This window comes from Scophthalmus maximus, chromosome 21 (assembly GCF_022379125.1).
Source record: "Scophthalmus maximus strain ysfricsl-2021 chromosome 21, ASM2237912v1, whole genome shotgun sequence".
NCBI lineage: Eukaryota > Metazoa > Chordata > Actinopteri > Pleuronectiformes > Scophthalmidae > Scophthalmus > Scophthalmus maximus.
The window spans coordinates 918,555-943,126 of NC_061535.1; the positions used below are offsets into that span (position 1 = coordinate 918,555).

The 24,572-nt window shown below is 38.4% G+C and overlaps 1 protein-coding gene across 10 annotated transcripts; it reads left to right on the top strand.

Annotated features, from left to right (window-relative positions):
- The first annotated feature begins 464 nt into the window (after positions 1 to 464).
- LOC124849764 lies at positions 465 to 24,407 on the top strand. Of its 10 annotated transcripts, XR_007030301.1 has the most exons (9): positions 524 to 809; positions 2,580 to 3,016; positions 3,598 to 3,672; positions 5,432 to 5,493; positions 5,700 to 5,746; positions 6,384 to 6,439; positions 19,389 to 19,563; positions 23,469 to 23,550; positions 24,066 to 24,407. XR_007030301.1 is itself a non-coding variant. In XM_047329971.1 (4 exons), exons 1-4 carry the CDS (start codon positions 683 to 685, stop codon positions 5,447 to 5,449), a joined length of 657 nt encoding a protein of 218 aa, XP_047185927.1. In that variant the 5' UTR covers positions 465 to 682; the 3' UTR covers positions 5,450 to 5,687. The 10 variants fall into 10 exon arrangements, 1 of the variants encoding a protein (XP_047185927.1); XR_007030303.1 differs by lacking the exon at positions 5,432 to 5,493 and having other exon boundaries at positions 24,074 to 24,407; XR_007030302.1 differs by lacking the exon at positions 5,432 to 5,493 and having other exon boundaries at positions 525 to 809; positions 24,069 to 24,407.
- The last annotated feature ends 165 nt before the right edge of the window (positions 24,408 to 24,572 follow it).

The following is a 24,572-nucleotide window of genomic DNA, read 5'->3' on the forward strand; positions in this document are numbered from 1 at the left end:
TCCTCCTTCTCCTCATCCACCACATCGACCACAAGATATATCGATATATCTGTATATCTGTATATCTGTATATCTAAACAGTATATATGTATATTTATTTTTTTCTGAATATATGCCTTACGCTCAAGTTTGGCATGGCCTTTGTTATAATAGTGGGTACAGTTAGTAGCTTCATATAAAATAATACAAACAATCAACAATTATAAAAAATCATGAATAAAAACAACACGTCTAGATTAAACACTGATTCACATATAGTATATGATGGTTATATTAAGATATGACTTATGTACTTCACACAAGTCAGCATTTTTATTGTACATGGACACATTATAGCTAGTTGTGCTTTATTTTGACTCTGCAGTTTTAGATTGGGATCATCATCATGTGGTGAGCATTCCTACATGAGACATACTGTAGATTGGTAATTGTATTAATCAAACCCTGAAAATTGGTCAAAGTTTAAAAGTATGACCATTCTTGTGTTCCATTGTAAGCGATAAAGCAAATATGCCACGTGTTAAAATGCTTGCCCTTTTCAAATCTTGGTCACTTTGGCTGAAGTTCAAAATGCTCCTTAATCTTTATTCAAGTCAACTCCTTTGATTTTTTTTTTCTTGCCTGTAAGGTCAAAGCCTTTTAAAAAAAATAAATCTCTGACCCAATTTTTTTCCCTCTTTCCATGCATAGGTCTGGGAGTCAAAGTTGTTGTCTGACTCTACAGCTTGACTACAGCAGAATTTCTAACCCTCCAAATTCCTCCTGGGCTGACAAATGTCAACAAAGACCCAGAGAAACACCAAAGAGAGGTGAGCAGTGAACTGAAGCCTCATTGTATTGGCTCATTATGGTGTCCCGCAGTGAGGAAGGACCTATTTTGTAGCACCACAAGGTCAATATCTGAAAGCCAGGGCGATGGAGGGGATCAGCCGTGAGATTTTTAATTTGAGAAAGCTTAAAGGGACTTTGCTGATGAAAGACAGTCTGTGAATTATAATAGAGTGTGGGGATTGTACAGACAAGGTGTCGAGTTGGCAAATGTTTTTCTCTTTTAAAGCTAAATGAAGTCCAATTTATCCACAGTATTGAAAGCTCCCAGACTTCTTTCCTAATGACATGTGCAGTTACTGCTGTATTCAAGTTTACAAAAGTGTACAAGTTTAAACAAAAATGAAAAATGACAAGGGCTGAGTGCTGGTACTCCTTTATAACATGTTTTCCAAACCTTTTAAAATAGGTTTAGAAATCAAATGTTGTACGTACGTGCACAAGCTCATGTATCAATTTTTCTACTTGTGTTGAAATGGGGTTCAAGTTCAGTTCATCTTAATATGTATTCTACAATATACTAAATAATCACTCCAAACAGCTGTTTCCAAAGCTGGATGAAATATTTCTGTGCTCCCTGGATCTACTTTCCCAGGAATTTTGATTTTACTTCCAAATAGATGTGAAAAGGGGAGCTGTCACACTCTATTATGGTGACCTCAATGATTCTGTGCCCTACCCAAATCCAGCGGTTTTCCATAACAATGCAAATTAAAGGGTGCAAAGCTGAAGGAGACAAGACTTGTTATTTGCCATCCAAAGGACAGAGGTTCTTTACAACAAACTTGTCTGTACGCCTTGAATGCCAACTTGGAAGTTGTTTTGTGCAAGACAATACATTTTTGCTGTCAATTCAGAAGGCTCGGCAACTGTCTTGAGAAAGTGATACTGAAGCTATGGAGTATAGGAGTATATAAGCCTGCAATAAATTATTTTGTAAAGATTCAAGAAATGTACAATTTTTAAAGATCATTATGGACTGTGTATCGCTGCAGACTAACTCTGAGATTTTCTGAGACTGATTTGTGTCAAATTTTGAGCATTTTTCTCAATGAAAGCATGTGAAAGGAATGTATTACCATCCAGCCATACCCAAGACCCATTAGCTTAATACACTCCAACAGGAAGATTTGCTTTTGGCAGATTTGTAAGTGTCTGGTTCAATTCCACATTGGTTTGAATCCCATATCTTTTCAGGGATTTGGGCTTCCTTTTTTGAATCTTTCATGCAGGGGATCCAGTTATTCCATTTTTGTATATCTAATAAACTAGACATACACTTTCATTTTTACTATATTTCATTTTTACACTATTGAGCAAGCATCAGTGAAATTCATGGCACTATTGCAGGAATTGCAGTCATACGATAAATGTAAAAAAAAATATTTTAAAAATTGAGACAATGGATGCAGCTGATACAGTATCAGCAGAACATTCACGTGGTAATCCCAGATTTAAAACAAAATATCATCAGTTGCTATGCCGCAGGAATATCTGTCTGATCACTTTATAATCTGAAGTCATATTTGTAGTCATATTGTACTGTCTATATTTTAAAGCAAATTTAGTGAATTTCTTCTAGGCCATATATTGTAAATTTAAAAATGCATGTATACGCCTGTGGTAATTATGTATGATATCCTTTCCCTGTAATATGCGTCTCTGCCACTTCACCAGACGGAATAGGCTGCAGTCAGTGACCCACATCTCAGTGCAATGAACTGCTTAACTCAGACTGTTGTTTTATTCAGTGCACTGTCAACAGACGGCGGAGGAGGAGGACGGGCGGGGATTCGTACTCATCGGCCGCAGCGATTGGGCGCGAGACTGGCCTCCTCTTCGCCATTGGCTGCTCGCGGTGTCTCTCCGCATCTGTTGTCGCCGCTTCCCGCGCCATTCAGCGTGCACGCGCCAGGCAAGGCAGGCATGTATCCGCCTGGAGACTGTCTGGAGTCTGTCTGAAATTGATAAATTTGAAGATGGGAGTTTTTTAGCATGTCTCTGCTGGTTCGCGAGAAAGCTGCCCGCTGAAAATGGGAATTCTTGCTCTCCTCCCCAGACGCCTTCGCGCACGAGTCGCCACGCTCAGCCAGAAATATATATATTTATATATTTTTCTCAGATAAATGCTGTGAAAGTTTTTTTTCTCCTGCAGTCTATCAGCAAACAGCTCTTTATGCACAGGCAGGTAAGGCAGACGCCAGATTGCAAGTTGTCTTACGTTGGAGCATTACACTATACCGCCAAAAAAAGCTGTTTATTTGTGATTGTTAGCTGTAAGAATTATTGGTGGGAAAAAAAACGGTTTCCTAGCTGTTAAATTGAATTTGCCCGTTTTACCGTAATGAACTGCAAGAAGCCCGATACTAATGTGTCGTACAATAATGCTTTTAATATGTATATTTCAAATTGGTGATGAATTCCACACAGTAGCTGTCGTCAGTACTTGACCTCATTCACACCACTTCAGGATGATGCGCAGGTGACGCACCTTTGCTGACGTGAGGTTCTTGGACGCACTTGTTACCCAGCTGACACCTGAGGGGGGAGGGGGGTGGGGGACTGTCCTCTGTGTGTGGACTTTTTAACGCCCCCCCTTTTGACGTAAACAGTTGTTATTATCAATATCAATATTGATAATAAAAATAATAATGTAATATATTTTTAATACACACGTCCAGTTTACGACAGCCACATGGTCCTGAATTGAGGTAATCTGAAATTCTGTCTGAAACGTTTGGTTTTTCCTGTCCTTGTTAATCTCTGCAGGGGACCAGACCCTCAGCCCCAGGAGTTCAAGAAGAGTCCACCATCCAGAAGGCAGCAAGCACCAGTACAAAAAAGGTTGGTTGCTGTACACACAACAGGCCTTTTTCCCCCCCACAGCAGACATTTTGCCATGACCCAGTAGGAAAAGCGCAGTTGTAGATTTATGAAATGAAGGATGGCTTAATTCCATTTAGCCGCTTCGGTTACAGGGTCCTGGTATTTTTTTGCATTCTGGGTCACTGTCACAAGGTCGTGCCTTATTGCATCACTTGAACTCACCATGGCCCTGCTTAATGTTATCAGTAACACCTGTGCTTTAACATGGCATGTTAAAATGTCTCCTGGGAGAAAGGCCTATGTAGGTTGAGACAGAAATAAGCATGTCCACGTTTAGGGGTTCAAGTGTTGTAAGGTAATTCTGTATATACTTGACAGGCTTCATCAAACCCCTGCATTTATATATTTGTCATGATAAATCTCCTATTGCATTCTTAAAAACCTTTGTAACTACCCTAAACCTCCAACAAGTAGCTTCAGAGTACAATAAAACATTTTTCAGACACCGTTTTACATCTTCACATAAAGTAGTCTTCTTTCTTTCACACTATATTGAACCTATAACTGTAACACAAATATATATGTAATTTTCTGGCTGCATCATCACTTGTTAAATGAGTGGTTTTCAGAATTTTTCTGATGTTTAGCCTGGCATATATGAGATATATTAAAATCTGCACTGTTGTTTTCGTATGAACAATGCTTTCTCATGTGTTTTCGAAGAATTTAATTATTTCCTACCCAAACCCAAAAATAAAGAGCTTTTGCTTCTCATTGGGCTGCTGCCTCTGACTTGTCTAGACGCTTTTGCTCTGTCACCGCAGTTGTCTGCAGACAGTGCAGTAATATGGCTTGGGGGAGCCTTTTCCCCCCTCCCAGTGTCTGCTTTTTTGGGGCAAGATGGCTGCCATAGCATTGTTGTTACCCATGACGTATATGAGATGGGAAAAAAAATGAATAAACGAATGTGAACTCTCTTACCTATATATTTTGTGTTTTATCAACCCAATGATTATTTATTCACCAGTCTCAATCTTTAGGTCAACGCAGCCCAGTAACGTAGGACTTCCAGTTTTTTCATACTGGAAGTGTTTTCCTGGAAAGTTTGTCTCTCGTTGTCTTTGTATCTGTTATTGGGGCTGCTTGGTAGCCATTTTGTCTGATTCATTGGTGCCAAATGCTTGTAGCGTATCCCCCCAAAAATTGTTGTGAACATTCATAATCTTTCTGCAATTTATGAAAATGGATTCTGGTTCATGTTGTTATAATTGTATGTACTTCTCCTTTTACAGAGTATCTTTGGAAAGCCACATTCTTATGAAGATTCCACTGTATCTGTGGAATATACTGACAAAATCAACTACTCGTTTACAATAGCTTTCGCTTCGATAATCACAGTATCTGAAAAACAGTCTGAAAGAAATACCTGTAACTTGGCGTTTATTTGCATGTGCACATTGTGAGGGCAACATATCATTTTTATTGCAGTGTGAACTGTGAATTAATAGTTGCGTTTGAATCAATTCACTGCTGTATTAGCAGCCAGTGAAACGTATCTCACGGACATCATTATCATCAAGTGGTATGCAAGATGATACAAGATAAGATCTCAAATTTTCTCAGGTGTAATATTAACAGGAACCCGACCATTTGGAAAATTAAATAATCGCATACAGTGAAGGACAGCTTATATATTAGATTATACTGCTTTTTTTGCACCATGCAAATATTTTTGTTTTTACAGTCTAAGTAACTGCAGTGTGCCTTTTTCCCCCAGAGTGCCCTCTCTCTGTGAGGGACCTCAAGCTTCACTTTGACATCACAAGTTACTTTCACTCAGTGAGTCTGTGATGTTTATCTGTTTGCCATATCAGTGACCAGCCTGGACGGATCTCTTCATTATCACCTACTTAGTACATACTTGTCTGCTGTCAGACAGCTACTTTAGTCTTGTCTAGTCATATTCCCTAATAGTTTTTGAGTGCTCGTTGGTTTGTTTTCATTGGAGCGTACAGCCACACTTTAAACGTGCAGTGTCTTTGCAGGCCTGTTCCAGTGTCTGACAAAAATGATCGGAATTACAATTACAAAGGTAAGAAAGACTTGCGAAGCAGCCTTTTAAGCAAAAAAAAATATTTTGCGGTAACTTACTGCAGTTTCCATTTAGTCAGGAATTTGATTAGAATATACCTTTGTTAAAACACAGTTTGGTCTGCAATTGTTTGTTGTTTCTGCAACACAACCTAAAACAGTGATCGGGTATCATGAGATAGTTTTTTGTTTGTGAATACAGTATGTTTATTTTCGGAAATTGATCGCTCGTCCCTATTGAGAATAGTGATTGCATTAATACGTTGATGAGAATTCGTGCAAGCACTAAAGTCAAGCATTACACCATACTACTATTTACAAAGTTATCTGTGTTTTATACATTTTGAATTAGATATCAGCTATTTTAAAATTAAAATAACAAATAACTACGGTAAACAGTTATTTTTTAGTAAATAATGGTTTACAGTATATTAATATAGTTCAACCTTTTGACCACAAATTTAGTAGGTATGTTTTATATGCCAAATATCCCCAAAAACCCAAAATGAAAAAGCATTTTAATTCAATGCTTGTCCTTATGTTTTATTTCTATTTTTTCTGTCTGTGACAACATGATGTGTAGATTTCCAAGCCACATAGTTGTTTACTTATGTTTTTTCTTCTTTTTTTCCCCACAGGAGATCCATGATTTCTTGCAGCCTGTCATGTCCTCAGCGTCCTTGACGCCCAAATGGTAAGATCTGTGTTGACTTGTGCATTAAAGCACATTTGGGCACGTTTAAAGTTGAGAAAAACAATTCTAGGAATGCTTTAAGGTGCTGCAGTGAGTGAATGTGATTGCCCGAGGGAAATATCAGTGGGCTGCACACCAGTATTTACAGAGGTTGAGCTTTGGCTTGCAATGCCAATTCTGCATGATATGATGCTGAGAAATGGCTGATAAAATTCGCTGCTGTCATTCACTCGTCAGCAGCAATCATTTTTTATTAACACAGATGTTTTGATCTCTTCATAAGATAATCATGGATATGGATCTCGTAACTTTCACTTGAGGCTTTGCCGGAAAATGCTGATGCAAGAAGGGCTCTGAATCTCCATCCCTTTTTCCCATTGGCTCATTGTCTCCTCCCACAGTGCAGTCACGAGGTCTAACATTATGATGATGTCTGGAGAAAACAGGCTTTCATCTCGGCTGTAATGCGTCTTGAGCTACAATGAAATGATATTCTGGGTTATTTCTGTTGCACACAGAGTCAATTTTGAGTAATGTTTCAAAGCATTGCTCTGTACAAGAGCATCACCTACCATTGTCTGTCGTAAACATTGGGTTGTTTGCCTCACCAGCCTCTGCTGCGTCATGACGCAGTTTTCCTTTGAGATTGATGTGGCATATTTTAAATGAAGGTCTTTCCTGTATTTCAAGGAGTCTCCTGGCAGTCTGCTAAAACATGGATCCATTTGCCTGTTCTCTCCTCAGAGCATAACTGCACAGCTGTGACCCTTGGCCGGTCCTAGCCACTGATAACTCAAAGCCGGCTGCGTCCATTTTAGGTTTAGGCAGTGGCGAAAGAGATGAACTGTAAAGTAGCTTGTAGGAAAAGGAATCAGGACTGTAAGCGTAAATCCCATTAGAAAATGGCACGATGTTGGAGGAGTAAACTAAAATTCAATGGAACAGATATTAGGGTTCATGTGAAAAATCTCCTACTGAATTGTCGTTTATGATTTATAGTTATACTTTTTGTAAATCGCAGTGCAACATTTTTTGGGATGTGCATTTTGATTTTATCAAAAAACTATTCCACTGTCCATGTATTTTAAACTATCCTATCCTCCTAATTGTCTTGATGCAATGTTTAATATGATTTATAAAAAAATTAACATCAACAAACTATTTAAACTAATCAATTCTGTATAATGTATAATAGCAGTTAAAATATATGCTATTAAATGTTGTTTGCGATGTACAGGTGCTATTATTTGTTTTATATTTTAAAATTAGCTTAAGTACATGTTCATCAAAAACATAAGATGAAGAGTAAGTCATTTAGTGTATTTCAATAAAAAAAATCAAAATCAATGACATTTTTTAAGGCGTATAGTTCTTTTCTTGTGTTTTGTAGCTTTGTTGCTGTAAAGATTAAGTTTGCACTTGATTAAGATTAGAACAATCCTAAATTCATGATATTATTAGATTATGTTTTAAAGTGATGCTAACAATTATATTTAAAGGACATACACACATTAAATAGTGTGTTTTTTTAGCGAATCGTGCATGAAGAACATTTAAGGCAATTGTTTTTTTAGTATTTCATGGCAGTCATTAATGACATTAAATAGCTATTTTGTTTCTGATTTGTTTCATATTATTATCGTCAATTATTTCAGTTTGCGATTGTGTTGTGTATTATGCACAATACCGTTTTAATAGTTAGAAATCTGATGAAATGTATACTTGCAAATATAGTTAATTAAATTATGTTTCTTTAAAATCAAAGCCATATACTGTTTTACTATTGGTTTGTTATATTGCATTAACTGAAAATGAAAAGTAATTTTAATATCTTTTTATCATGTAAATTCTATAAATGCACTTAAGAAATTAAAGTCCACCCATTGCAACAGTTATTTAAAAGCATTGTATATTGTGACGTTGAACTGCTTAAAGGTTTAGGTGACCTTAACCCTCTTGAATGCTCATTTTTCGTCCACTGTTCAGACCTCGTGAAAGCCAGACTGTGTTCTGATGCCACCCAACACAACAGTGGCTGTCAGTAACATATTAAGCTGGGCCTCTGCTCTGTTGCCTCGAACATGGAGGGAGAAAAGGCAGTTTGGGTTAATGCATGTGTTGTGGTGTTATGAGGAAACTAAGCAGGTTGGAATGATGGTGAAGTTTATCTCACCAATGTATTGCAAAATGTCCAAGCAGACAGTATGGACATTTTCTAGTTGTAATTATACACCTTCAAATAGACCATTTTATCTGTTGTCAGTCTGAAATGTCTAGTGTTGTTATTCATGTTGAACATAACCCCTTGATTTGTTTAGATACTTAGTTATTATTGAGTATCTTTCCTTTTATAGTATATCATTGTATTCATAATGATAATCGAACAATAACAACATAAGTCAAATGTTAATCGTGTGGATTTTGAAAAACCATCTTGTCTTCTGCTCAAACACAGTTTCTTAAGTTTGAAATTAATCTTTGGTCAACACCACAAGCTCTGCTTTGAGATAGCAGACCTTTGTTTATCATTAAAACAAACATTCGACACACCACTCACTGAGTGAGCAGATGAGTTGTAATGTCTCATATCATATATGCTCATTAGAGGGAGGCTGTCCACCTGAAATTGCACAGTGGCCACACTGTAAATGTCAGTGGTTAAACACTGTTATTTTTCCGCTGCGTGAGGGATGAATAAATAACTTGCATTCGTTGACTACAGTGTAAATGTTTGGCTGCGTTTGTCTTCACTGCTTGTGATTCAGCCAGTCTTAAGATGTGCACATGTAGCATGTCCATTCCCACTCAGCTGCATAGCCTTGACAGCTTCAGCAGTACTTCCTGTTTTCATTTGACTGCAAATCTACCACTGACTTTTAAATGGAGTGTGCTCGTCTATAACACCCTCATGAACATTACAAAGACGGCTGTAGGCCTGGGTGACCACTGTTTGACTGCAGTGCAAGGCTTTATGCCTGCTTAAATTGAACAGCAGACTGAACAAGTACTTAGTTACCGGGAAAAAACTCTGGGCCTCAAATGAACTTCTGCTTTTTTACTTGAGTCTTAACTTTCTCTGAGTCCGGAGCAGTCAGAAAGTAAAAAAAAAAAAAAGGTTGTATCGAGTGGGAAGAAGAGAAGTATTCATCTCCACTTTTCTCAATAAAGCCTTAATCATTCATTCAAATGACTGGATGAAATCGTATTGTAACATTATCAGATGTGTGTAAGCTTGGGCTTGATTTTCATCTAATAAAAAAAAACTTACACAAAACAAAAGAACCCATCTGTGCTGCATTGGTATGAAAGGTGGAACGTTAAGTACACTGTGTCCTTGTAACACTTTGCAGTTACTTTACGGAACGTCATTAATATTTTAGGGCCGCATAGTGATATTTAGATTTATTCTATGATCAATCAGCAGATACTTTGTGTATATTTTGCTCTAGACTCCTCTAAAATCAAAGGTTAGTTACAGTATAACAAGAAGATAATTGTTCATACCAGATGTTATTGTGTACTAACATCTGTTCAGACTGAATACTCTGAGAAGCAGGCTGAATTTTATTCCATATTGTAAATAATTAAGTATTATTGTATTAACTGTACATATTGACTTAAGAGAAACTACGAAACTATGCAGGTTTTGTCCCAGCTCTAGTTATAAATATTGCACCAACTGCTTTTAATAAACATAACAATTCTGTTAAGCATCAAACGGTAGATTTGCACTGGATCCTGAGTAAACGCAGTATTAATTTAACCTATAATGTGGTGTAAATATCATATCCATTGAGTTGTGTTGTTTAATCATCTCTCTATCATTCTAATTTCTGTCTACATATGTAAAACTAGTCACTAGTAGTAGGAGTAGTAGTCTGCATTACAATTTCCCCAGCTCAGAGGCTTTGCTGAATGTTTCCTTCAATGTCAGATATATGAGACTTGAGGGTGTGCTTGCATTTTTCCCTAATTGGGGCTTATTTTAGCGCACCTGGAATACCTGCTCTCACTTTGCCATTTGACCTATAGTGAATTAAGATGGCAGGGCAGAGTTAGAGCTCATCAACCCTGCGGTACATCAGGCTGCACCATGACTAAAAAGTAAATCTCGCCTCTCTCTAAGGTAAAAAATAAAATAAAATAAGGGGGCTTGTTGATGAGGAAAAAATAACACCTGCTGCCAGTTTCAGAAACCCAATAAGTCTCCCTGGAGTTTGAAAGTGAATATTTCATATTTCATTGAGTTTCATATTCAACTCTCCATAAGCTAAGGTGGGTAAATGGGAAACACAGACCGCAGGGTCTCTTTCCTGTCACACAATGGCATGGAAAGGTCAGGCCTAATGAAGTCGGGGTGTGACCCTTAGTATTCAGTGACTTTGCATGGGCCCCCATCCCACCGCTGCAACCATGCCGGTTAATCCCTTTTTGATCCTAATTGATAGGCATTAACATGATCCTTATCCAGGAGCTGTGTTTTGTCTTCTGCAGCCCGTCTCTCCGGGTGTCAGTGACACAAAGTGTGAAAGCGTTAAACCAAATGTGAAATTGATATTTTTTGTGTTTGTGTGCTTAAAATCTGGCTGTGTTTCAAAACACTCACACAAAAGTGCTCAGTGTTCGGCGTTTGCCCTTTGAGGCTCTTAACAGGACTTAGCACATGACCTCTAGAATCCGTCTGTCATGTGAATGGTACCAGCCCATTTCCCAGTTTGTTTTCCTTTGAGTCCTTTTATCTTCATCACTAGGTGATTACTGACTTTAACTGTTGACTAATTACCCTCATTAAAATGTTTGCATTGACTTAAAGTCAGGGCACATGTCACGTTCATGAAAGTGCAGACACTGCATGATTTCCAAAGTGCAGGTGTTGTGCAAGTTCCCTTGGGCTTTATTTAAGAAACTCAAAATAATATAAAATATGTGTTTAAATCACCATCATTTTAACCATTAAAACTAATTCAACTGAAATGCGAAATATGAGTGTCTATTGAAAGTCAATAATGATTGTCTTTAGACTGATAAAACCTGTTCATTGCTTCTTATAGTTATCCACTTATTAGCTTATCTGCTCATTATAGCAACTACAAGCTGTTGTCCACTTTGGTCAACTGTAGAACTCTTTCATGATGCAACATCTTAAATTAATAAATGGATTTTTTAAAATTTACACTCTAGCCAATAATTACCGTTTAATAAAAATAAAAAATAAAAACTTCTGTCTGAGCAGTGACAGTATGGCAAACAATGTGACAGATAAATAATAATAAAATTAAAACATACTTTTGTAAACTGTTTATATCCTACATAACTTTTGAAATCAAAGAAAATTAATATTTTAGGGTGTTGCATCTGTATCTATCTCGGTTTGATCTAAATTCTGTGATCACTTTATTTAGTATGCAAAGGTTTTGCATAAGCAAGTGTGTAGTGCATAAGGAGTACTTTTTAATTCAAAATACGTTCAAAGGGTTCAACAGGAAGTCATTCAACTAAACAGAGTAGCAGTAGCTTAGTCGTGTTCAACCTGAGCCATTTTTTGTTCAAAACGATTACTAGACTGATGGTTGGTGGCAGGTACCACCAACCATAAGTGAACCTTCAAAGTTTTTTTCCTTTCCATTTCACTCGCAAATCACAGTTGTTGTGGTATTCTTCCCCACACCTCAGACAATGCAGACCGGCAAGTTGTATACATATTTATTTACAGGATTAATTAATAGACACTAATAAAGGCGTTCAACTCAAAGGACAATATAATGATATGAATGTTGCTTACAAGGCTTGCTATGTGAGAAAAATAAAATTACAAAATTGTGACACACTGCTAAATTTTAGTAACTTAATTTTTTCGGAATAAGTATATCAACCCTAAATGTATTTTACATTAACTTGCTTACTCTCTGAATTTTCATGAAAAAATTTGCCACTTTTAAAACCATTTTATTCCTTTAAGGAAATAAAGGAACACACACACACACCTTTCAAAATATCAGATTTTACTTTTGTTTCTTTTTGAAAATTATACTGCTGAATGGTTTTGGGCATTCCCTCAAAATGAGTAACAGCTGTACGCTGACATCAAGATGAGATGCCTTTTTAAAAATATGTATTTATATCAAAACAGTTTTGAAACAAATATGTATGTATATCATTTTTGAGCAGTTCATGGACAACCATATGTGTAATTTTCTTTCTTTTTATTTCCCCCCCTTATTTCTCAGTATACCCGAACCTGCACAATTAAGAAGCATGCCTTGCTATTGTGCTCAGCAGTGTGCAACAGCCCACTTTAGCTGGAAAATGCCAGGTGTCGTGTCGGTTCTTGTTGGTTTCACACAGCGACTCAAGTCCCTCCATGGAAGTCAGTTCTCAGGTCTCCATAGGTTTGACTGTTATTTCCAGCTTGTTTGTCGCAGTGAATAATGAGTACTCTGTAAGGCCTGATGACATAATTTGGAGATTGCTATGGAAAAATAACCAATTACGGAGCTAAGAAACTACAGATTGGAACTATGCTAGTGTATTTCACTTGACTGGCACCACCTGCCCTCTATATGTCACACTCACTTCACTTATCCCACAGTTGTGAAACCGAGCTGGTGACTGCCAGTTGTGTGCAACCCCCAGCAGACACACAGACAATGAATCAGTTGTGGAATGGACTTTATGCTGCTGTTATTTAGATTTGCTCTGCCCATAAAAATAATTTGAAATGCTGGATTGACAATTTGGTGGAAGAAGGATTTAGTGATGGAAAAAGTAAAGGAACTACCTTTAGTGTTGCTGTCTTTACTGAGACGGCAGGAACGTTGGGAGTCAGAGCACTGGAGAGGAAGTTCTACAAACAGTTGTGTTTGTTTGTGTGCAACTATTGGAACGTGTGTTTCTTTGGACAGTATTTGTCAAATTTTGCAGTTTGACCTACTGGCGCTTTGGCTTCTTGCGTATAGTCTGGAACATTTTAAAAATGGGTTGGGAGTAGACATTTAGCAGGGCAGGAACATAGTGTTTGATCATATGCAAGTACTGTGTGAGGAGCTTGCCTCAGTTCTGGCTCTGGTTGTGAATCTCTATCCCCATGCGATATTTTCCTCTCTCTCTTCACACTTCCTGCTTGAAAAACTGGCAAAGTGGTTCATGGATGCAAAGCACTTTTCTGTTTGTAAGACTTCTGTGTAAGATCATCTAAGCTTATTGAAAAGCAAGTTTCAACATCTTTGCCAGTGTTGCACTGGTATATAGTTCAAATAAATTAGGTGGGTTTCATTGTCAGCTGTGTGAAAAATATTTGACTGACACCCACACTGTGCACCTGACTTCCAGACATAGAAAGTCATGATGTTACACACCAATATGTTGTTACCAGCAGCATGCTCTCCTCAACAAAACTCCACACTTTCTGGATTTTCTTTCTTTTTTTTTCTGGATTTAGATGCTGTGGATTTTTCTATTCTCTTTTGAAATGCAGGCCTTTCCTCTGACTGTTTTTTATTAATAATTGCAAGGCCAAAAATGTACAAAGAAAAATCAACGTCAGCCACACCTGTGTGTGCGCGTGTGTGCGTGCATGCGTGTGTGTGTGTGTGTGTGTGTGTGTGTGTGTGTGTGTGTGTGCGTGCGTGCGTGCGTGCGTGCGTGCGTGCGTGTGTGTGAGAGAGAGAAGTTTGACGGTCAGGGTAAAGGTACAGTACCAAAACAGTGTGATGTGTCAATGTATTAAGTATTAGCAATATAGAGTTGTTATTTCTTTACGTGCCAGTGCCACATCTTTGAAGTTTTCGAACATTAACTTTAATTTTGTCTGAGGAAAAATTAAATCTATCCTCTTGAGCTTTATCAGACAGATCGCAGCAACTTACCTGCTTTGTTGTAGTCTCTCCATATATTCTTAACGTTAACTTGTCCTAGAAATGCCACAGATGAAAAAAAATGTTGTTAAGTCACTCGCAGGATGTTGCTGCATCACGGCAGGGATGAGAGGATCTTGTTGTCATGTGTGAAGTAAGTGTTGTAAGTTATTGACTTCTGCAGTTATTTCCTCTTTCCTCAAGATATAGCTGTCAAAAATCATACCAGACTCTCATTCACTTTCACTTCATTTTGATGAATCGTCGTATTTATCTTTGCCATATCTTTATCTTTGGCTAAGTACTAAGTCACTAATCACAGTTGTTTTCTTTTTGTTCGTTTATTTATTTGTTTCAGTCACACATTTCATTTTTATTTTTATTTATTTATACAGTGATTAAGTTTCTGTATAAGAGATAAAAAAATTTGAATTAAGCAAAAAAAGTAGAAAATTAGGCGCCGTAGAAAATGAACAGTTGATGATTCATGGAGGTGCTGTTTTAGGCCTAATCCTGTATTTTAACAATAAAACTAAATTTAAGATATTAAAATTACATTAAATGACAGTACTTCAATTCTCTGTGGTTTAAAGCTAATAAATTAATGGGATATGATAAACATCTCATATCTCATAATTCATTTGTTCTGGCAGTACTTTTAATTTGGTTTTAATAAATCCCCAGTATTCAAAGTTAGGATGACACATCTCTCTGAAAATACATTCATGTAAAACAGAATTCTTTGTGTGTCTGGTAAACTGAGAGCCTGCTGTGTGCTTGTGGTCCAGACTTCTCTATCGTGACCGGTGGACAGTGTGACAGGCATATTGGACAAACCTCAAGGTTTTGAGAATGCTTGAATTTAAACTTGAAACACATTGTCTTTGTGATTTGTAGATGTTAGGGTTGTATAATGTGTGTCATTCTGTATGTTTTGGGGTTTGTGCCTGTACAGAATACAGGATCTCACATCATCGTAACTTGGCTCGTGCTAGTAAAGACATGAAGTTAGATTTGTAGCTTTGTTAGGAAATCAGTTTTCCTAACAGAAGCAGGTAGTCCCATATGGTCAGGCTGCTCCATCTAACTCTACTTCTCAATGCTGCACATTCACCTTCCTCCTGACAAAACCATTCAAGATCAAGGGCAGCATCACCTTTGCCGCTAATGAGATTGTTTATTTAACAAATTTCCTTGTGGACTTCAGCTGCGAGAGAAGAACAGGCCATGCATAGCAAAGCACATAATCAACATTAGCAAAACAGAGCTCCAGAACTCCCAACTTATACATTTTGCAACAGTATAACACAATATAGCTTATCTGCAGCATGTCATTATACCCTTAACAAAGTGGTACTGGATTTAAAGTTTGACATAATCTTCAAAAGGGAGCAATAAGGACGGGATAGCTATAACATGTTTTACTCATCTCATGTTAGGTTTCCAGAAACTCTGAAAACTGTTTTGCCAACAGACCAAACTGTTTCATAGTAAACATGCTCGGGTGTCTGACTAGTTTTACGTCAACAGTAATGTTCTTTTGAGTCTTTATCTGATCATAAAGGCTTGTCATCCTATGTTATCACTCGAATAGTTACACTTCATATGCACGAGCTGAACAAAATAGTGATTAACGATGATAAAGATTTTCTGGTTTTTTTTAAACAACAATGCAAAGGTCTGTGATATTATGTGTAATGCCAGTTATGACCTTTTTCAGCAGGTATACTTATCAACACTTGGGTTTCCAAGGCAACATTAGCTGCAGTTGTAATAAAAGTAAAAAAAAAAAGCTAAATTGGAGTCAGAGCCAAACTAACCAACAGGGTCAGGACCAACATACAGTGTGTAGTTTCCATGACAAATACTGATAAATCGGCTCCAAGTGTTTTTTTTCAGAGAAATACAGAATTATTGTTAGTTTTGGTTATGTATAGTGTAAAAACATTGATCTCCATTCTTATTTACTGTATTATATTGAAAACTCTGAACTATTACATATTTCAGTGTCTTTCTTCAAATTTCAAACACAAATCCATCCACGACGTATGACATAGATTACTTTAAACTAATGGAAGAGCCTCTGGGCATTGAGGTTTTGCAATAATGATGATGTATGTGTGGCACAGTTCTGTCTGGTGCACAGCAGAATTAAATTTCTGCTTAAATCCATCAATTATTTGCGGGCCTGCTCATCAGAGTCCATGTACACTGCATTATTTGCTGATGTAGATTGGGTTCCAGTCTCTGCGTAAATGTGTGAGGCTTTACTGTATGTTTGCTTATCAGCCCAGCCATCTAGCCCAGCCATTTATTCAAACAGCTTTCCTTTCATTTAAGGCTGTGTGCTGGCTGGGCTCGTTTTTTTTCTTCCTGGGACCTTTTCTGTTATTTTGGGACCAGATGGCGAGGGGCACGGAAGCGGCTCTTTTGTCCGGGCGCCCCTGTGAAAAGAAGCTGTCCTCCCTAATGTAATCAGCGGCACCGGAAGGGTCCATTTTGGGCTGTGAAAGAAGACAATCGGGTTTGGACACGTCTAGATTACAGAAACGCAGGGTTCATCTCCCGACCCTGCCCCCTTTGACCAAGGCTCTGGCATGGAGGATCCTCATCTTTGATCAGTGGAGGGTGGAGGTGCTGATCCGACCTTACGAGAGCCAAAGGCCACCCCCCCACCAACACCACCCCTCTCTGTTTACCCTGCACTTGGCTGCTGCTGACACCTCCTTCCGGAAAGAGCCAGGGGTGGTGGTTTGGTTTGGGCATGGGAGGGGGGTACCATGACCTGTCTAGACACCCTTGCTTGTTGCCCTGGTGTTGCCAAGGGGACATAATGAACTTTGACCTGAAATGTAGTTGGTAGGAGCCACTCTGGTTATCCAAGGAAGACATTTTTTTTTCTGTTTAATTGTCAGGGTTGGGGGTGGGGAGATGAAGCGGACATATGGATTTTACCCACATTGCATAGAATCTGCTTTGAGGAACCACAAGCATGAATTTGTTGTTAAAACTTCCTTTTTTGATTTGAATATTTGTGAGATTTTCAGTTTACAGATCGTAAGCACAGTCGAGCAAGGGCAATATTGCTGACTAATGACTTTGTCACTTTACTGAGAATTTTGTTTGTTTGCTTAAATTCATCTGACCCGTGATGACACTTCTTGGAGGGAGGACTGAATTTTTTAAAAACCTATTTTAACACCTACTGAGTTTTGCGGTTTTTAATGTAATTTTTGGACATTTTATTTTTCATTCACCGTAAGTAATCTTTGAATTTTGAATGATCTCTGTTGAATTCTATAAAATAGAAGAAGAATATTCTGACATTCACTCAGTAATTAATATTAACATTTCTGAGGGTGAATTGTAAGTCTGACCTGTTTTGATGTTGTGCCTCGTTGAGCCAAAAGCCAATTTCATTCAATATTTTTTCTGTTTTATCTTTATCGTGATTTTACATTCCAGTATATGAACGTAATTTGCACTTCTCAACATGCACTTTTCTCGTAACCTACAGTGTACTTACAAAAAACATGTACTTGTGTATGTGTAACATGTGTAATAACTCGGGACATTACTAAAGGAAAAATAAATATGCAGTCCACTTCTTTGTAAAAACAAAAAATTTGACATTAATACTGATTTACAATGTTGATGTATTTGGAGTTAAAACATGTAACTTCTGCTTATGAGTCGACAATGTCTGTGTACGATTCTGGAAAATATTAGGATGGATATTTCTCAATAACTTGTCAAAATGAGATAATTTGATTTATACTCGTATAGAAACATTTCCTCACATAATCAGTGAGCTGTTGATATTATTTCATTCATTGTGTGTCATACATCATTTTCCTTGCTTTTGGCCTAAACCACAACATATTCTAATGTGTGAATTGGATTGATTGTTGAGGCTGTTTCTCCGGAGAGGGTGTAGTGATTTCCCCCATCATGGCCGCCACTACCAACCCCGCCCTCTCGCTGCCACTCAGGAACGGTTAAAATGGCAGCATGCAGCAAAATGAGTGAGAGGGAGAAAGATAGGAACGCCCACTACTGTGTGCGAAGGCAAAGTCGAAAAAACATCAACTGAGATGATGTTTTTTGGTGTATTTGGCTTTTTGAGTATGATGTAGCATCTAAAGATGTCTAGACAGGTAGATACTGTTGAGACCAGTGAAGGGTTAACAGGGCCTTTTGTCGCAGATTTATCCAAAATCTGTATTTCACGACGGTGCTCTATTTTCGACCACAATCAGATATAGAACCAAATGTCGCTGTATATTCTCCTGTGAAACAATTTTAAATTATAAGTTTCAAAATTCATCCAAATATCATTAGCGAAACCACCGCCTCACTATTGTCTTATGCAGCCAAGTAGGAAATGGACTGTGCAAAAAATGCTTTTTGGTATTTATTCTGACACGGACTACATTTTTTTGTAGTCTTCACCCAGGTCTTTGGCGAGCTGCCATTTTATTCTCCAAATTATCTGTCGCTGCTTAGAAAGATGGGAGCGTCACTCGCTGGTTATCACAGAATTTTCTGCCCCATACAATCTAAGATATAAAAACTAAGCTCTATTTTTCATGGCATTTGTGTTTCTTAGTTGTAGCATGTTTTAGTTTGGGTTGTCAGCATTGGCCTAAGTATCATTTTTATTCTGAAATGGTGCAGTACAGTATTGTAGTGTATATTCATTTTTAATGTAGAAAGAACAAAGTGCTATGATCAGTGATTCTTTGAAACCCTTTGCTCTCGGTCAAACAGCTTGTGTGCATGTGCTTATTATGTCATATAACTAATACCAATTAAATGTTATACGCTACACCAACCCAGTACTATTGCGGTGAGCGCGAGGCCCATTAAAACTGAGCGTATATGTGTATATCAAGTCTCAATAAACCCACTGAAATTAACAATCACACCCAATCACTTGAAATCTTTGCAGGTCTGGCTGCTATTTCAGAAGAACTCCAAACTGCAGTGTGGAGAATTTTAGGAGCAAACATTCAAATCTTCTATTTTTAGGTCTTCCTGCTCACACTGAATGGCATTTTATAATTGGCTCTTGCTTTTTTCCTTCCCCTCAACAGTGTGGAGAGTTGGTGGTGCACTAGGAGGAAGATGTCATGCTAAGGATGGGTTTTTGGTGATGATGTCGCTGCTGTTGATGCAGCATCGAGCTCTCACTTTGTGCCTCTGTCAGCTATGATGCGTAACCACACAGTGAATGACAGGCCAGTCCCTGGGGAGAGCAAGGGGCCTGAGGTGAGTCAGATGTATCCTTGACCCTGTCTAGCTGTGTGTCAGCAAGCCACACAAACTCAGTAAAAAAGAGAAAAGACCAGAACTGGCATGACTGTACATTGTACATCTTAATATAGTAAAAGGACTGTAAGACAGAGTTTTTAAGAAACGCCTAGAAACACCAACTTAAATGCTTCTGCTCAAGAAAATCTAGATTTCATAACATAGACTCCCTTAAATTATGAATTATGAAATTATTATGCAGTTTATCACATTACAACTGATACCTTCGATACCATTTGTGTGCATTTGTAAATGTTATCAGTGACTGAACTTATCTTATTTGGAAGATGTTCAGCATTGTTTACTTATGTCCATTACAGATTCAACGTAAAACACAGGTTGGGACTTCATTATGGAGGTTTTGTTTTGTTGCATATATTATACCTATATTTCAAATTGCAAAGCTCTTTGGGTTAAAGTATACAAAAAGTAGATGCTATTTACATTTCCAGTACCTGTATTTATGACTGATATTCCAAAAAGATTAGAATAAATATTGTACAAGATACGTGGTCAAAAGACAGAATAATAATATGTGTTCTGTGATTTAACTGCAGAGGTACAGTTATGTGTATTTTAGAATAAGAAAAGTTCTGGGGGAAAAAAGAAAATCAATGCCTGGGCAAATCTTGTAAACACGAATGGCTAATCAGTACCTTATAAAACTTATTCAACCCACATAATATGTGGGGGGAAATAACATGCATGTATTTATTCATGCATCTTGTTTTTGATTTCCCACTCATACAACAAGGAAAAGAACCTAAAGTGAAATGTTATAAGCTTTATGTAGCCTGGCGTCGCCAGACTAATAATCAAATGCGTATTATTTTCGGACCTCTCAGTTAATTTTAGATTTCCAAGAGGCGTTACCAACGGACACAGGACAAAATGCCTCCGGACGCAATGGGCTACATGCACTAGGCCTTGTGACGTACTTCTGTTTCAAAATAATGCTGCTTGTCTGTTTTCCGTCTGTTTACCGATACTGTTTACTCACTACTTCATACAGAATTTTGTCACGAGTCTGCGCAGGAATATGTCCACAACGGGACATCTACAAAAACGTACTCAAAGCACTGCTGTGTCCCACTTTGTTCGGCGTCATCGAAATTTAATGGCGTTCTAAGTTTTCACGGGTTTCCGACCCATCCCGACCTGAGAAGACGACGGCTGGTAAACATACGCCGGGATCATTTCTCAGACACCTCTCACATAAAGGTCTGCAGCAGACACTTCATTACCGATCAGCGTAAAGAGCCAAACGGACCGAAACAGTTGAGCAGTACTAAGTAGAACCCGTAAATGGTTGTGCAAGTAGCCCATTGGATAGCATTGAATCATGTGACGTCTGTTGAGCGATGCGAAAACTTCAACAGACTAGAGCAGAGAGGAGATGTCTGTGATGATGATTTCACAATGTCTGTGAACCAGTGTTGCTGTTTGTGTGGAAGAAATTTGAAAATATCTGATACTTTTAGTCAAATACTCTTCATCAGCGGCAGCCTTAGTTGTTTACAAAAGTCGCTTCTCTCCGTGTTGTGGTATAAACCCCGCCCATTATCAGATAATCGGTTGTGATTGGACCGGCAAGGTTTCTGCTGGAGGAAATCACTTCCCGATGGAGGGGAACCTGACCGTATGCTGGCAGAGAAAATTTAAATGAGCTCCCAAAATTCGTCTGGGTCCGAGGGTAGATTTTATGCACATTATAGTTGTATTACACAACATTTTATTATATTTTGTTCTGAAACTGTTAGCCGAGCAATCGATTCGTAGATCAACAGACAGTATTTAACAATAATTCTGGTAAGAGATAATCAGTAATTTATTAAGAAAAGCTCCCAAACACTTGCAGCAAAAGGATCTGTTTACTGCTCAGTTATATATCATCCTACGTGAAATATCTTTTGGTGTTTCGTCTAAAAAATTTTAAAAATCACCTCATGCTGTGTGAAATTGTGACGGCCAATTTTTTAATTTTTCTGAAATTTCATAGACTAAATGATGACGACCAATGTAAATTATAAGGCAGCAGTGTCATCGATAGTAAAAATATTTTTTTTGTTTCAGCCTTTATAATGTTAAGAGTTAACAAAGTTAAAAATGGGACAAATGGGTCTGTATTTCTTGGATTCATGGGAATAAACGTCAAAATTCGGTGAAAGAAATCTTCACTTGCATGCTTCCCCTTGCCAAAGAGATTAAATCACGTCAGTGCATCATTTTGAAAGTGTTGGTTTTTAGAGTTTCAAAAGTACACACTGACCTATTCTCAGAATTCCTGAAATTTTACAGAAGCCATAGTCAATGTTGTATCAAATGCAACCGGCAAAAAAAAAGAAATCATGCTCAAAGTGGAACTGAAACAAATGATGCATCCTGTCGTTATTAGAAAAGTTGATTCTTACAAACATTAACTCCTAATTTTAGCTCTTCACCAGGGAGTGTTTCATATAGTGTTCTCTAATTGTTTCCTAATTTTGTCCATAAAGAAGATAAATCTTTTTTCCCCCACCCATGATTTTTCCATCCATGATTCAACCAATTTAGAGAAGAAGCACTGTTGGTCGAACTACCTTCTTAAGCAAGATTTCGTATTCTACTTCAGTCCCGCATCCACTCAAAAAAACAGATGTAGTGGCTACATGGGAAAGAGTACATGGCTACCACCCCCCTCCCCCCGCCTGAATTTCGTTTAGTGAACAAAAAGAATCTTTAGTGAAAAAGTCTTGCATCTTTTTTTTCAAGGGTCACTCAAACACAGTGTGTGAAATGAGAGTTGCCTGGGTGTGACTTTTCCAGAAAGCATCCGCTTGCTATTGTCTGCCTAGTCAACTTCTGCAGGCCCCAGTGCCCTGACTTCCATACATGAGAGATCAAGGGTTACCAAGGTGCTTTTGAGAAAGGAGTGCTCAATGTGAGAGGGGACAAACCAGTCCACAAAATACTCTTTTCCTTTGCGTGTTTGGTGTCCTAGTGGGGATTCAGAAGGGGTCACTGACACAGCTAGTGTTTTTTTTTTTCCCTCCATCGTTGTTCTTAATGAAAACCTGTGGGTTGTCTTTTCAGTGACTCGTGACTTCTATCGGCAGCCCGTGCAGTATATGTATAGTGTCTATGCATGTATGTTAATGATACACCGAATTTGCCCAGAAAAAGGTTTGATCAGCGTCTGGCTGTTTATCCGGTGCCAGACGGAGGCACCTCATGTAGAAAAGGTAAAAGTAGTTCTGTCCACCTCTCATTCTTGCCAAAAAGTTCAGTCACTGAGCCACGGCATTAACTTGTATTCTAACAAGATTAAAATATATTCGTCCTGGGGATTAGCATAGTTAGGTGTCCTTTTGCCTTTTTTTTTCCTGCACTGGTGCAGTGACAGTGGGCTTTGATCTGTGTTGCGAGGCAAGAGTCCTGGCTTGGACCTAACCATTCGAGTGCCAAGTGTGAAATTGGCCTGATGTCATCCCCATTCTTCACCTTTTACATCTTTCACCACTTTAATTATGTTTCCGCCACAAAGCCCAGGCACCTCAGAGCAGATTCCACTCAGGCCGAAGGAAGAATTCAGAAACTGTGGGTAAATGACACAGTAGGGGAGGGGGAGGATGGTAGGAGAGGTCATAGCAGGATGGGGCCCTTTTGTGTTTACAGATAGACATTGATACTCTCCTGATGTTTCCTGTGCTCACTTCCATTTTTACAGCAGGACAACTTTGTGAAGTGGTCATTGATTCTGGATAAATACTTTGATTCACTGCATTTGTACAGTTTCTACATCCTGCTCTGGATTAGATGCTTGTTTTTCTGTTATTTTTACAGATTACTGATGACTTATACTATCATTTATTATGTTTTGACAGCAATGAAAGACTTTTCAACAACCACTTGGCCTGACCTGACCACCTGGAACTCACTTTCAGAGACGGGACAATTTATTCTCAGGTAAAATCTTTTGTTCTAGGAGAATGTGCAGCCTTCCGGCTTCATTTGTGGTTCATGGAGTGGTGTCCCTATCTGAACTTCAGGGAGCTTCTCTGCCTGAGAATATTAAGATGAAGGTTCCTATTGATGCGCTGAATGATGGACCAAAACAACAGGAGCGCATGTGCGTATGCGAGGAGGAACACAAATCAGTGAGATGTGTTGTGTGTGGGGTATGCGCCAGGCGAGAATAAAACCAAGTGATAGTAGGATGTGTGTTTGCATGTGAGTGTGTGTGTTTGTCTTGATAAGTATGTGTGTGCGTGTGTGTGTGTTTGGGGGGGGGGGGGGTAATGTATGAGTTAGTGAGTGGGAAAGCTGTGTGGAGAATGGGTTACTGCTCGGTGGGAGGGGGGAAACCAGCCACCTGCAGCCATGACGGGCTTTGACCTTCATTGCTCTCCCCCTCTCTTTCTCCCCCTCTCTCGGCCCCCCCCCCCACTCTCCTTTCGTCTCCCATATCTGCCTTGTGATAGAAGCGCAGGCTCCCTTCAGAAGCAGCGAGGAGGACCGACCATCGTGAAGACACTGCTGGGAGCAGCCTTATCTGCTCTAATGGTAGTCACTGGTCGTTAGACGTGGCGTTCAAAGACTAGTGGTGCAAGTATGGAAATGCAGATAAAGCATTGTTGAGGAAACATGCCTGGGAATTGTTCAAGGCTTTCCTTTGCATAATGCTATATGCTCTTGCGAATGTTTTAATCTCAAAACCTATGAATTTGATCCTCCCTGACTCTGCCCATAGAATGAGTGGGTGTTTGTTATACCATGCAAATTAATAATTGTGATTAAATTTGTGAATTTTTGACTCACTGGAATATTTGTTTACATTGTTGTTGTATGCATTTCTCACCTAGGCAATTTTAGCCAGTAATACAGCAGAAAACTGCAGAAGATCAGCATCAATTGGTCCCATTTACTGCTTTAGCCAAGCCTCAGCTACTTTTCTGTGTTTTAAGAGCAGTATATGAACCATTTGCCTC